General features: G+C 35.5%; 1 protein-coding gene across 1 annotated transcript; it reads left to right on the top strand.

Moving 5' to 3' along the window:
• Nucleotides 1–833: 833 nt before the first annotated feature.
• LOC149236591 (peroxidase 5-like) lies at nt 834–2,180 on the top strand. Its single transcript, XM_089368966.1, has 4 exons — nt 834–1,100; nt 1,202–1,393; nt 1,489–1,666; nt 1,762–2,180. The coding sequence occupies exons 1-4, from the start codon at nt 834–836 to the stop codon at nt 2,178–2,180; spliced, it is 1,056 nt and encodes a 351-aa protein (XP_089225092.1).
• Nucleotides 2,181–16,086: the final 13,906 nt, after the last annotated feature.

Here is a 16,086-nt window from a genome sequence, read left to right as displayed (position 1 = left end):
TTTATTTTCAGCTGTTGTCGCCATGGGAGGCGTAAGAAACATCCACAGTCCGTAGATACTTTAAAATCATATTCGAACGAATATAATGCTCTCTGTATCATCACTTAATTAAAGCCATACTGAGCTGTACAGATAATTATGGACCCATTTATATATGGTGTTTTCGTTGCCGGATTCGTGGTATAAGACATGACAATAGACACTGTAATCGGTGGATGATTCTTTGTCTACATTAAAATACAACATACGACGTCAACGGTCCATCCTACGTGAACTGTGCATGCCTTTTAAATTTACAGAAAAATACATAAAAGTAATGCACTACATGCCAAATATGAGATTCAGAATTGCGGACATACAGAGAGATCTGAGAATAATGTTTAGTTAAATATCCATTATTGAATTATATAATTAAAAACACAAGTTGTGTCAGGAAGAGCTGGACAGTGTATGGAGTTTTGAGCTGTATGGATTTTTCAATGAATACCAGCAATCAGTAATGAGTGTTTCTCCTAAAGCTAGGAGATGACCAGTGGCATTCACTTTCACAAATAGTGATTCCGTGGATAACAGTAAGAATTAGCTAATAATCTGAGTCCACAACACCCGACAAATCTATAAATACGTAGCTTCTGATACTTGTTTCTTCAGATTTTCCAGAATACAGCTTACGAGCACCTCTATGCTGTAATCCCAGGTTAGAATTTCAGGAATTATAGATTACGCATTCTTCAATTCACTAGAAATATTTTGTTCATTGGAATTAGTAGACTCTATGCTTGCTTGTCAATCAAATCATATTAATGGCTTCGTTGTATGTTTAGTTTCGTGAAATGGAGAAGAATGGCGGCAGCAGATCGGCACTCTTGGGCGCATTATTCTATGCCTTGGCTGGTTATGCAGTCAGCCTCAACATTGGCGTTAGTCTTGAAACACCGGGTGTTGATTGCGTTCCTCAGGGACTTAGAGAGGGTTTCTACAGTTTGAGCTGTCCGGATGCCGAATTCGCTGTGTTTGAGGTGGTGAAAAATGCATTCATAAACAATCCAGCAGTGGCTCCTGGACTCGTACGGATGCATTTCCACGATTGTTTCGTGAGGGTAAGGATTTTCTTATATCCATACTATAAACATAATTGTTTACTCCCATACAATTGTATTAGGTTTTTGAAATCTAAAAATCTGTTGACGTGGACTTACAGGGATGTGACGGGTCAGTTCTCATTGATTCCATTGGGAAAAAAGTGGCAGAGAAAGATTCACCTGCTAACAATCCAAGTCTTCATGGATTCGATGTGATTGACATGGCGAAAGCCAAGCTAGAGGCTACGTGTCCCCAAACAGTTTCATGCGCAGATATCCTCGCATTTGCTGCAAGAGATAGTGCAAAGCTGGTAATCTTCGGGCTTATTGTCCATCAAACTGGATATAGCTTAGGAGAAAAATAGTGTTCAATTCATTCTAATTATAATGTGCAAATTAACTGCAGGCATCTGCACCTCAATATCCCCTAACATGGGATGTCCCAGCTGGTCGAAGGGATGGAAATATTTCACTAGCTTCAGATATCCCGGCAAATCTACCACCCCCTACCTTCAGTGTAACTCAGTTAACTCAGAGATTTGCAGCCAAAGGACTATCCCAGGACGAAATGGTTATACTCTCTGGTATATTCAGAGACCTGTATAACCTAAAAGTGTTTTTATTATCTTAATATTAGAGCGAGTATAATGGCCATCTTGTTCTTTGAACGTTGATACAGGAGCCCACACAATTGGTGTCTCGCATTGCTCTTCATTTGTGAGCAGGCTCTACAACTTCAACAGCACGCATCCCACTGACCCGTCACTTGATCCTGTGTACGCTATGCAGCTGAAGGCAAGGTGTCCCAATGGAAACCCTAACAACAAAACGACGGTGCCCATGGAAGTTAATACCCCCAACATTCTCGACAATCTCTACTACGACGGCGTTATAAAGAATCGCGGCTTGTTTACCTCTGACGCAACGCTCTTGACAAATGCAAACACCAGGAATGTGGTTTTTGCAAACTCCGGCGCATTTAGCATGCGCACATGGCAGCAAAACTTTGCTGCTGCGATGGTCAAAATGGGAAAGATTGAGGTATTGACTGGCAACCAGGGAGAAATCCGCCTGAACTGCAGGGTTGTCAACAAGTAATTCATCGAGAGAGTCCCATTAGAAATCCCTGCGTACTTATCCACGAACCAGTAAATGCATCAATAAATGTGCGTAATCCCCAATAACAAGGGTTACATGGTCTCCAAATTTGGAATTATTGTACTGCAACAATAAAGAGACCAATGCCATTCTTTCAAGGGATTGTTCAACATAGTGCCCAAATTAAGAATTATTGCACTGCCCCCTAATAGAAACTAATCTCATTGTCTGAATGGAATATGCAGTGAATGAGAAAAGCAAAGCAAATTTGTTAATTATATAAGCGCTCCTCCAGCATTATCCAAATTAAGAATTATTGCACTGCGCCATGATAGAAATTAATCTCATTACCAGAAGGAATATGCGGTGAATGAGAAAAAAACAGCAAATTCATTAATTATATGAGCACTCCTCCAGCATTATCCAACATGACAGGTATAATGTCCCCAAAGCACATGACATTGCATTGCCCATAGAAATTTGAATCGACGTACAAAGATTCACTCTATAAAATTAATGCGATCTAGCACCATTCAGACACGAAGTTAAACCTAAAACATTTTCACTTTGGGCACGGTAAAGCTTTTTCACTTACTGAAGCTTTCCCCTTCAGTTTTATTAATTGAATTTGAACATGGATTTCTCAAAATGAAACAGTTTAAGAAAGTTAAGAAAGCACGGAATATAATCTTGCAGGGTACCGACACTGTTTGCATATTATAAGTTATTTTCACTTAGTGTTTTAACATTTTGGGATAATAAAACTTCTTTTCACTTACACTCACCTTTCCCTGTCTAATTTTATGAGTGGAATTTGAACGTGTTTTTGGAAATGAAACATATTTAAGTCGATAGGCCTTCCTTTTGAATCAGTTCAATCATCAACACTTTCATTCTCCTGTTGACATTTGGCATATGGTTTCCTACTCGATATCCGGCTATATCCTTCTTTCAAATTAGTCGACCTCTGGTTTTCGTCTACACTTCCTGTGCCTGCCTGACATCTGTGCATAGATTTTAAGTCACCTTTCTCCTCCCACTTGACATCTGTGCACACCAGTTTTATGTCGGAGTATTTTACGTCGAAGTTCCAGGACAGTCCGTTTCAATGATGCATGGATTTTATGGCACTTAATATGAGTTCTTTACTACCCATTCCAAATTGGCGATCCCTTCATGCATACTCTCGACACCTTAATTAAATCCTGTGCATCCATGCTGAGGTAGTTTCTTGGTTTACAATAAACTAGATCCTCTCAATCCATGTTTCTTGGTTTTTTAAATTAATTCCTCTGAATTATACCCTCTTCATCCATGCTGAGAGGTGGTTTCTTGTTTTTATAAATTAAATCCTCTTCATCCATGCTGAGGTGGCAGCATAGATCCCTCATTGCACATAAAGCCAGTGAAACCAGGCCTGCCAATGTCACTATCGAATATGGCTGGCATCGAAGCGTTTTTCTGGAGAAGAAATTCCTGTAAAGTGGAGATGTTAAAGATGGAGTAAATGGTGTAATTACACCTTCGTATATAGTGAGTGCATAGGGCAAGGAAAAAGGGATTGTCAATGTGGATTCATCCCTCGGAGGTAAACATTTTGTTGACTGACACTGTTTTCTTGACTGACTCTGTTCATGTGTGATGAAGAGATTTTTCAGATTGCACTGTATGGCACTTAACATGAGTTCTTTACTGCCCATTCCAAATCGACAATCCCTTCATGCATACTCTCGACACCTTAATTAAATCTTGTGCATCCATGCTGAGGCGATTTCTTGGTTTACAATAAATTAGATCCTCTCAATCCATGTTTCTTGGCTTTTTAAATTAATTCCTCTGAATTAAACCCTCTTCATCCAAGCTGAGAGGTGGTTTCTTATTTTTTTAAATTAGATCCTCTTCATCCATGCTGAGGCGGCATCATAGATCACTCGTTGCACAGAAAGCCAGAGAAACTGGGCTTGCCAATGTCACTGTTGAATATGGCTAACATCGAAGCGTTTTTCTGGAGGAGAAATTCCTGTAAAGTGGAGATGTTAAAGATGGAGTAAACGGTGTAATTACACCTTCGTATACAGTGAGTGCATAGGGCAAGTAAAAATGGATTGTCAATGTGGATTCATCCCTTAGAGGTAAACATTTTGTTGACTCACACTGTTTTCTTGACTGACTCTGTTCATGTGTGGTGAAGAGATTTTTCAGATTGCACTGTACTTCCATAAAATTTCTTGCAGATTGCTTCTCTCCTAGCTTTCTATCGGTTCCCTAAATAATAATATAAGGGATTGTTTCTGCATTAGCTATCTTAGTTTTGCACTGAATTATTGATGCACTCTGTTATATTTTCTAGGTTAAGCATATTACATCCAAGGGCCGAGCAACGCTCTTCAGTGATTTATTATTTTATCAGTCGTAGCTGAAGCCTGAAACCTACCTATTATCCAAAATCCTATATGGGTTATTTCGTTACCATTTTCATTCCCTCCCCGAGAGATTGAGAATGGGTAGGTTGAGGAGGTGGGGTTGGATTCGGGAATCGATTAGTCAAAACTACTTCACCGGTCCTGCTGCCTATTCTCTGGCTCTCTAACTATAGCTTAGATCCCTCTGCTTGCTTGTATGTCTCCAGGCGCCCTTCCATATTTTCGCAATAGCAGCATATAAGAATGTCTGTGTTTATATTTGGATTCAATATGTTTGGATTATATTGAATTTCTGGGTTATGTTGCACTTAAATTGTAATTTAGTGGCTCAAATTTTCTCAACAGTCACATGTGAACCATATGGATTGTTATTATTACAATTTTCACATCCAGTGGACAACATATTATGTTTGCTGGCATTAAGATTTTTTTAACAAATCTAAAATTGTTAAGGTCATCAAAATATGAGCCCCAAGAGATTCGATCCTGAGACCCAGTGGACAAAATATTATGTTTGTTGGCATTAAGATTTTTTAACAAATCTAGAATTGTTAAGGTCATCAAAATATGAGCCCCGAGAGATTCGACCCCGAGACCCATGGTGTCTTAATAAATCTAGAATTGTTAAGGTCATCAAAATATGAGCCCGGAGAGATTCGACCCCGAGACCCATGGTGAAAGGTACGAGGGATAAGCGGGCGATATATGGAGCCTGGGGTTGAGTCTGGTGGATTGTTTTATTGGGCATTTCCCATTTCTGGCGGCAAAGCGGACTGGCTTGCCCTAATGTGTGCAATTTGTTACGGGTCTGCTGCTGCATCTCAGCAAATGGACTGCTTCTTAGCTGTTGGGTCACCCCTCCACCTCCCCTGCAGACACCCTGCAGACGCCCTGCTCCATAAATAGTAGCTTCACCATTTTGCTTTTGCATTTTGGGCGGGATGGAGTGCGATTGGAACATCTTCAACCAAAATAAACATGTCCTCTTTCTCTTTAGTTATCTATCACTATGTCCTCTAGCTCCTTTTTTTAATCAGTATGTCCTCTAGTATGGGTGGGATACAGTTCTAATATTGAAGGGAAACATAATACAATTCTAATATAGATATAGTTTCATGATAGAGTAGGAATTAAAAAATCGGGATGATAACAAATGTAAAACATATATTTTGTTTTGTCTCCCCTGTTTGGAGTTTCTGAACTCTAAGCCATTTCTGTTTGTTAAGCTCTGTTAACTTTGTGTTTCTTGATGACATGGTATATTCAATATTAGTTTATGCGGTTGTTAAAACAAATTATTTAATTAATTTTGTTTGGACAACTAGATAATTTTATGATAATATTTTATCGCTACGAAGATATTCAAAATTCCGAGCAGAATCTTTTACACAGTTTGGTCCATAACTCAGGGAAACAAGGTAGCATAGATCCATGTTTGTATAAAAAAATGTCGTTGTGAATTTTTTAATTTCCAAGGGTAAGTAAGTGAAAAAAATGTGTTCCTATTATGTTAAAATTTCCACCGCTTAATCATAAATAGTAATTTTCAATTTTAGTGGTTTCGGATTTATTTAAATCAATTAGAATTTTTTACTTATTTTTTTTGTAATGTATAAATATAAATTTTTTTATTGGGTTATACATATATATTCCCAAGTAATCTTGATTAGTTGGGATTTAATTTGGGAAATTTATTGATTTGATTTATTTTGAATGATTGATTGGATTTTATTATATAAATAATTGAGAGAAACGAAAGAATAATAATTTGTATAATTTTGATTAAGGATTTATTTTATTTTGGACAATTTATTGATTAGGTTTAGTTTGAATGATTGAATTATTATAATATTTATTATTTTGAACCAAAATACAATTCTTTCAATTTAACATTTCTATTGGCCTCTCTTTGCACCTTTTGGGGCAATTGCTAGTAATATCTCTCGAAGTACATTCTCTCGCAATACGAATTATCTTGCAATTTTTCGTCTTTACTATATAAATATATTTGTCAAGTGAATTAGAGTGAATTAGAGTCTTCTTCCACATTGTTACAAATTTTCCTCAATCTAGTTAATTTCTCGTTAATATTAATGGATATTAATGATATTAAACAGTACATATTTTGGCTATTTAATTTTTTACACATTTAGCATATCTATTGTTAATCGCTATGGTGTTACAAAATCAAGATAGGATCCCACCTAATAATGAAAAAAGATGTGAATAATGTAACATGATCATAATAAATTATGGTAAAATATAGTCAAAAAAATCAACTATAGTAAATTAAGACTAACAAAATTAAACCATGGCCTACATAATTCAAGCATGATAAATCTTGTAATGTTAAATAATTGTTGAAGAAAGTAATAATCCATGACAACAATTAAGAAGCATCACTTTGCAACATAGCCTTTGGTGAACATAGATATTTCACTTAAGTTAACCAAGTTGAATGTCATGATTCCACATAATCATTAAGGAACATTAACCTCCAACATATCCTTTCACACTAATTACAATTAAGGAACACGAAAATTGTTCATATACCGACCAATATGAATGTGTCAATGTGACATAAGCATTAGGGAATGTTGGAAATTCAACATAAGCTCAATGTTGCAATGCCACAAAACCATCAAGGAATATAGTGATTCCATATAAGTTGAAACAAGATAAATATTATAATGCATCGTAACATTCACGAAATCATAGTAAAACATAACCTTTGACATATATCTTAAGGAGATAATCCTCGATGAACATTGCAATGTAGAAAACCTTTGAGGGATTTCTCATTTCAACATAAATGAATGAAGATGAATGTGTGATATAACCCTTGAAGAATGTTGAAGTACAACATACCCCTTTATGGACATCATGAGACAACATAACCATTTATGGATGTCATAATGCAACATAACCATAGCCAACATAATAATTCAACATAAGTCAACCAAGATGAACATCACATTGCAATATAACCATAGTCAACCATATTCAATATGGTTAACTATAGCCATCCATGGCCAACCAAAGTCAATCATACTCAACCAAACTGAGCATGGTTAACTATAGTCAAACATTATTGAACATGGTGAACAAAAGTCAACTGTGGCACCCATAGGTTGACTAAGATAAGCATTGCAATATGAAGTAACCATTTAGGAGTTTCACTTTTCAACATTATATTTAAGGAACATTAAATTATAGAATAGGCATTTAGAAACATTGTGATGCAATGTAAGTTAACCAATATGGAGGTTATAATGCCACATAAGAAATAATGAATGTCACCATCTAAAATAACCCTTCATTAACATCTTTATCTGGCATAACCCTTGAGGAACACTACCATTCAATGTAATACAGCTAAGATAAATATCATAGTGTGCCATAAGCATTAAGAAACATCACAAATTTGGCATAACCCTTTGTAAACATAACAACAAGACATAACCATTAAACAATGGAGGAATTCCACAAAAGTTCATCAAAATGAATATCATAATGCATCATAACCATTCAAGAATGTTGGAACTAAACATAATTATTGGAAAATAACACAAGGGTACATAATCATTGATGAACATTGCAATGCGATGCAACTATTAAGAAATTTAGCAATTCAACATATTTCAATGGAAAAAAATTTCATGATGTGACATAACAAGTTGGGAATGTCTCAATCCAACATAACTCTTGAGGAACACTGTGATGTTAAATAACCTTTAGCGCTTTTCATCATGTGACTCAATCCTTTAGGAACATAGTAATTTAAGATAAGTCAACTAGGATGAGCATTTTGATGATACATAACCAGTGACAATGATGGTCAACCATAGTCAATAGATACAACCATGGTAGGCCATAGTCATCCATGGCCACTCATGGTTAAACATACTGAAATGCTTCAAACTGAAGTGAGCAATGATGAACCAAACTTCACCGTAGTATAGCATAGTTAAGCATAGTAATCAATAATTAATCATGGCTAAACATTTTCCATCATAGGGAAACTGTTATTGACAAAAACCATAATGAACCATAGTTAATGATGGTCAACCAAAGACAACCATACTAAGCTATAATTAACCATAGTAATGGATAATTAACCATTCTCAACATAGTTGACCATAACGAGCACGGTAAAAAGCATTTAACTATGATTAACCTAAGTCAAACATGTCCAACCTAAATCAAATAATGTAATCCATAATCAAACATGGTCAAGCATAGTTAAAATGGTTCAAACCAATGTCAACTAATAGTAACCATGCTAATAAATATTTCATCATAATCATTCATAGTCAACCGCAATCAACATAATTAACCATAATTCAATATCTTTATTCATGGTTACCTTTAGTCAAACGAAGTCAACCATAGCCTAACATGGTCACACATGGTTAACCAAGTTAATCATAGTCAAACATATTCCACCATAGTTAACCATAGTCAAATACGGTCAACCCAAATATGTCATAGTTAAACATAGTCATATAAACCCAATCTTATCTAGGCATGGTCAACCATAGTCTACCATGTTCAAATATTGTCAACCTTGGTCAAACATTGTAAATCATAGTCAAACATGGTTAGCCATAGAAAACCATGGTCAACTATGGTTGAACATAATAAAGCATGATCAACAATGTTCAATCATAAAAATCATGGTTAATCATAGTCAAGTGTGGCCAAAAAACGTCAACCATATCCAAATTTGGTCAACCACATTCTAGTGGGTGTCAACCTTCATTAAGTATGGTGAACAATAGTTAAATATAGTCTACTATGGTTAAGTATAATCATGTATTATCAACCAAATTAACCATGGTCAAACATAGTGAACCAAATTTAATTATATTCAAACAAAGTTGGCTAAAATCAAATGTAGTCAACCATGGTCAATAATAGTTAAACACAATTAGCCACACTCAAGCATGAATAGAAAAATTTAGCCATACTACAACATGGTCAATTAAAATCTTAGTCAACCATAGTTACAACTATGCTTATGTTAATTGTATATTCAAGCGTCCAATAATCATAGAGAAAACATAACAATTCACATTGCTCCAAACCAATTAAATATTTAGAATCTAATCAACATAAGGATGCCCCATAGTTACACATAATTAAACATGGTTAGAAATCATCAATCAAAGTCAAACATGGTTAGAGATAATCATTTTTTTAAATCATGATCAACTATTATAAAGCATTATCTCCTGAAGATATGAATTAACTCAACCACATAATTAAAAGTGGTTGTTATATGCTTATCATGTCATTAATTAAAAAAAGAAAAATAGTACCTCTGTTAGCATATGTCAATGAATTTTAATTATATAGTTATGGTAATTATATTTCTTTCTAATAAATATACAAGCAAAACTATATATACTTTATATTTTAATAATTAATTTTAACCTTATTAATTATTTCAAAAATAATTAACATGTCTAAAATATGTAGCATGCCTATTTTGGAATAGGGCTTCCAAAATTTTAATTTGATTATCAATAATTATTAGGTAGATGGTGGGATCAACTTCCACATAATATTGTAGAAAGTTCTTCATAGTAGTCATAAATCCAAGATTGAGATTAGTTATGTCCTTTCTACCCTTTTTTTTAGAGCGAAAAAAGCATGATTGTATTATATAAGACATATAATGAAAAACAAATAGTACATCATAAGGCTTTTGTAAGCTGGAGAGATCTAAGTCAAAACAAAACTAGACTAGATAAGATGGGAAGCATAATCCCAGCAAAGAAAAAGATAAGATGTCCATCCAGATAAACAGGCTTTTGACCTGTCACACAGCTTGCGTATAAAAAACCCTTTACATAGCTTCATGAAAATAGGATCTTCTGAAATATAACAACATTGTTCAAAAAGATACTTCGACCATTCATAAACCAAAAGTATTTCAGAGGGAGGAGAGAAAGCAAAAGAAACAAAATAACAGTGCATACCTGGAAATAGCAAGAAATAAATTAAGTACCAAGGATGGAAAACTCCTGGATGGAGAAAGTTTCCTTGTCAGATATTACCTTCATGTTCCAGATACCTATTTCTGATAGAAGACCTTCCTTTGATAAGGTGTCTGCTTGCTAGTTCTGGGATCTATAAATGTGTTGGATGGAGTATCCTTCCACGTTCCTCCAAAGAAACATGATTCTGTCCATCCATCCTGCAAGGTGTGAATTTCTGATATGGCACTTTCCCAGAACATGATCAACCCTTTTATCTAAATTGATTAATGAAAAGGATATCCTATGAACAAGCTATATGAAATGAGCTATGGTTTTTTGGAATATGGTATTGATAAGCAATGCTATTGTAAGAAAACATATTTACAGTCTAAAAATCTCCATGTGAAGTGGGGTTGAATTTCTATGGTTAAAAATCCTATAACATGTTCTTTAAATGTATATATACGTTTTAACTCATATAGTATTTCTTTTGATATTTAATAAAAACTATAATAAATTTAAAACAAAGTTAGAACTTCATTAATTAATTTTTTTAATATGGACATTGTGAGATGTATCAAGAAGTAAGTATTTAGATGTTTAAAATAGATTGATATCTATCTTTGTTTACTAATTTAATTTATATGGCTCTAAGCTGATAGAGTGTTTATTTTAGGATAGAGCTTCAAAAATTTAATTCGATCATGAATAATTATTAAATAGATAATAGGAATTTAACCTCTACAAAATATTCTAATTTATAATTACACATAAAAGATTAAAACTTATGTTAAAAAATAATTATATATTTTCTATTTTTTAAATAAATAAATAAATTAAAATAAATGTCATATACACATTAATTATCATATTTTTAAAATAAACCTAAAAATAGTCAATAATATTATAATAATGTCCAAAACAATATATATATATATATATATATATATATATATATATATATATATATAACATTAATTTTTTAAATAATTAATAATAATGATATATTTAAAACTTATGTGTATTATAAAATAAATACTTTTATATCATTTAGAGGCCATTTAATCTTTATAATACCGTGAAACCCTATATAATTTTTATTTTAATAATCTCTTTTAAACATAATAACCATAAGTATACAATTAGGGTAGCGAGTGCTTGTACTGCTTACCATCGCCATTATTTTCACTCATATGAAGCTGCACAGATCGGGTCTTCACAAGTGTCGCTATCAGTAACATTTAGTTATGTTCTCTCACTGCACAGATCAGGTCTTCTCAACTGTCGCTATCAGTAACCTTTATTGATCTACTTTGCTTGCGAAACGAAACACAAAACCAGTGTAAGAATTTCAAATCTTAAATATCTATCAAATTTGACCGTTTCTGTATATTTTAATATCAATTTTGATTATTTAAAAAAAAAATCAAGAATATTGAACATTTTTTTGTTTTTGTTCAACAAGCAAATCACACTGTGAGGGGCAATTGGCCTGTCAAATTCCTTTCATGGCGACCATGTCGTCTTCATAGCGGCCATAAAGATATTTTTTTATAATGTCTTTCTCAGTCGTACAAAAGCACCCAATGAATTTCTGGGCTCGGGGTTTTAGCAGAACGTAAGGTTTAGCTTTGCACTTAATTATGCATTTCGACGAATTTAGTTTGGCTCTGCTAGGTAATGCGAGCACCCAATGAATTTCTAGGCACGTTGCACAGAGCAGAACGTAAGATTCAGCTTTGCAATTTAATTATGCACTTTGACCAATTTAGTTTGGCCCTGTTAGATAAGGCACAGGTGCCTCTTATCGAGCAATGCGGCATGTTACTCTAAACTTCAAACAATACTTATATTCAACCGGTGGCCGCCATGGGAGGCGCAGAAACCATGTTCGGTCATTTGACCTTTTCAAATCATATTCAAACGAATAAAATACAATCTGTAGCATTACTTAATTAAGCCATACTGAGCTGTACAGATATTTACGGATCCATTATATGGTTTTTTTCGTTGCCAGATTCGGGGTATAAGACATGACAATAGACATTGTGATAGGTGGATGATTCTTTCGCTACATTAAAATACAGCATACAACGACAACGGTACAACCTACGTGAACATGCCTTTTAAATTTACTAAAAGAAGTATAAAAGTAATGCACGGCATACCATCTATGAGATTCAGAATTGCAGACTTAGAGAGAGATCTGAGAATATTGGTTAGTTAAATACTAATTTATATAATTAAATAAGGTGGTGTGTCAGGAAGAGCTGGACCGTGCGTGGAGTTTTGAGCTGCATGGATTTAGTGTTTCTCCTGAAGGTAGGAGATGACCACTGGTATTCACTTTCACAAATGGTGATTCCAAGAATAACAGTAAGAATTGCCTGAAAATCTGAGTCCAGAACACCCTAAAAATCTATAAGTACGTAGCTTCGGATATTTGTTTCTCCAGATTTTCTAGAAGACGTCTTACGAGCACCTCTATGCTGTAATCCCAGGTTAGAATTTCAGGAATTATAGATTACGCATTCTTCAATTCACTAGAAATATTTTGTTCATTGGAATTCGTAGACTCTATGGCTTCGTTGTATGTTTAGTGTCGTGAAATTTGGTTTTTGCTAACTCCGGCCCATTTAGCATGCGCACATGGCAGCGAAACTTTGCTGCTGCGATGGTCAAAATGGGAAAGATTGAGGTATTGACTGGCAGTCAGGGAGAAATCTGCGTGAACTGCAGGGCTGTCAACAAGTAATTCATCGGTAGAGTCCCATTGGAACTGCCTGCGTACTTATTCACGAACCAGTAAATGCATCAATAATGTTACATGATGTCACGACTCCACGGTAATATACCATAAAAAAAAAAAAAAAAATTAATTGTAAATCTAACACTTTATGAACCTCCATATATATGCATACGGTCATGACACTACTTTACACATACATATAATTCGGCTCTTGAATACCGATATGCATCCAAGGTTCACATAAACATATGTTAAACCTATATCATAATGTTCCTTTCTGATTATTACAATACGATTTGTTGGACATCTGGTAAGGTCAACGGTTATCATTCCAATCGGCTGGCTGTCTCCGGTTAACTCTGGTGCCAGGTGTGACGGAAGTGTAAATGCCTTCACCTACCTTGGCCAGGTGGCTAGCTCCGTGCAAGGTCCATGTGAAGTCTCGGGGAGACCGCTGAGGTTTACGCGCCAATCCTCCGCTTGGATGAACGGTGAAGATTATCTGAGGAGATCGGAGGGTTCACAATTATTCCAGGGTTTAGCGGGTTTATATTCCATAAGCCGCATGATTCGGGTTCATTTGCACCTGTTGGTTTGGTCGAATGTTCATTCAGCTCAGCGACTCCTTGTCTACACCTTATGCCAAGTTCTGCACAGCTATTACAGGTAACTGACCGCCGATTTCAGAGTTTTATCACAGTTTGTTGAATAGTTATATACTCGGTGCCTTAATACACAGGGTTTATCGCTTCGTTTAATACATTCACGGCTCACTTGAAGCGTTTGTTATTGCAGGGGTTGCCTCTCGATCCTCCCACTGCTCAAGGATAGGTCATGCCACCGAATATGCACAGGTAATTGTTCTCCACGAGTTGATGCAGAGCTTTGGTTAGCTCAGATGATTAAGGGTTTACTTGTATCGTTTCTTGGCCTGAGGGTTCCTCATGGCAACTCTTTTGTTGTCTCAGGGTTCCTCTGTTCGGCCCCAAACCCTGATTGAGATTAGCGGTCGGCCTTTCCATGCCGACACCCGCGTCCAATCGGGTTATAAAGTCTTATGATATATGTATTTTTTTGGTACCTCGCCCAGAATTTGTATATTTTGTTTTAAGAGTTCACGGCCTTCCTCGCCCGAACCAAATGGACTCGGTTTAAGTCGGAATAATTGTTTATCTCAGTTCTCTTACTGTTTTGGGTATTCATTGTGATCTCTTAAGGTGTATCTGTGTATGAAGAGGCCAGGGTTTTTCCTCGGCCCTCTGGACATTTATGAACAGGCTGTTGCCATACCCGTCGGGGTTTTATTTATCGCATGCTAACATATGTGTATTTCTTCTTCCTCTTGGATACGATGAATATGTTTTCGTTAGCTTATATTACAACAATAACTTGCTTGTCTATATACATAAGAAATTGCTTTTCCAGAATGTATGGAGTCTGTTACATTTAATGTTATTGTTGTTTCTCTATTTAACAGAGTCGGCATATCCCTTTCGAGGGTTTGTTTATAATAACGAGGGTTTGTTTATAATAACCCTCCGTTCACTCGACGATTCGTGACTGTATACGGCAGTTAAATGGCCGCTTACCTTAGCGGTCCTGTGCCATCATAGTGCCTTTACTTGTTAAATGATGTTATTCGTTTGTATTCTACATTGATACAGTCGTCTTTCACTTGTTTACATGTATAGTGAACTAAACCCTAGGTACAGGGTTCGATGAGCTTTCTTGGAACGGCCTCACCGTATTCTATAAATGGCACTTAGTGTTCAATGTGTTTCATGACTGTTGCAGTAATACGACTATTCAATGTTTGATCTGTTGTTTCCCATAAATCTTTCTACGGTTATAGATTGTTAATGAATCTTTTCGCCAGTGAATCATTCATGCATATGTCGCCATGCATCTACTGTTATGGTACTGAAGACCTTCGTGAGGTTTTTATACAGATATACCTCGGCTTTAAGTAGCTAGTTATTTCTATGCAACTACCATGCATCACCTTCTTACAATTCACATGCATCGACTCTTACAGTTACTTATGCATTGATTTTTACAGCTATCATGTATCGATTTGTACAGTTAACAAGCTTCGGCTCTCACAGTTAACATGCATTTATCTCACAGTTAACATGCATTTATATAGCAACTAGATTTCTGTTTGTTTGACTTGAACAGTCAGTAATATATGCTCATAGAACTGTTTATAATACTTCAGGTAAACTTTTTATCTAGTTAGCAACAGAAACTTAAGCTTAACTATACTTCCCTCCTATACACCAGTATACGGAATACAGAAGTTTGAGTCTGGTGAATAACCCATAATACAGAAGTTTGAGTCTGGTGAATAACCCATACCTGGTCTGTCAGACACAAGAATTAACGCTCCAGAAGTTCACCTGCATCTTACATGCTTGCTCTTATCCACCCAACCATGAGATCCATCGATACGTTGGAATCTCCCCCCGAGCTGTCTTGCAGGCCTGCAGCCCTCAACAAGACTCATGCACTGTTGTGCTAGGGTTATCTGGTCCTTACCAGACTTAACCCTCCTTTCTTTCTCTTTTCTTTTTTTTTTTCCTCTGAATTCTCTCCCTCTCTGTCACAACAGACCAGGGGTTTTCCCTCCCAGGACTTTTCCTGGCTGAAGGGTTAGTTTCTTTTTCAGTTTTATAACTGTTTCTTTTTCTTTAGAAATCCTCCCTTAGGAGACTGCCAGCATTTTCCAAAATATCTTCCATTTCATAAAT

This window comes from Pinus tabuliformis, chromosome 8 (assembly GCF_031772625.1).
Source record: "Pinus tabuliformis cultivar Carrire ecotype Pingquan chromosome 8, CPIR1, whole genome shotgun sequence".
Classification (NCBI taxonomy): domain Eukaryota; kingdom Viridiplantae; phylum Streptophyta; class Pinopsida; order Pinales; family Pinaceae; genus Pinus; species Pinus tabuliformis.
The sequence above is the reverse complement of the archived record's forward strand: the minus strand, read 5'-3'. Positions and strand labels throughout refer to the sequence as shown.

What these genes read in the sequence shown, in the direction of transcription:
- LOC149236591 (XM_089368966.1), top strand. Translation starts at nt 834, where the DNA reads ATGGAGAAGAATGGCGGCAGCAGATCGGCACTCTTGGGCGCATTATTC. An exon ending in TCCACGATTGTTTCGTGAGG is followed by an intron (nt 1,101 to 1,201) that starts GTAAGGATTTTC and finishes GTGGACTTACAG; the next exon opens with GGATGTGACGGGTCAGTTCT. An exon ending in CGAAATGGTTATACTCTCTG is followed by an intron (nt 1,667 to 1,761) that starts GTATATTCAGAG and finishes ACGTTGATACAG; the next exon opens with GAGCCCACACAATTGGTGTC.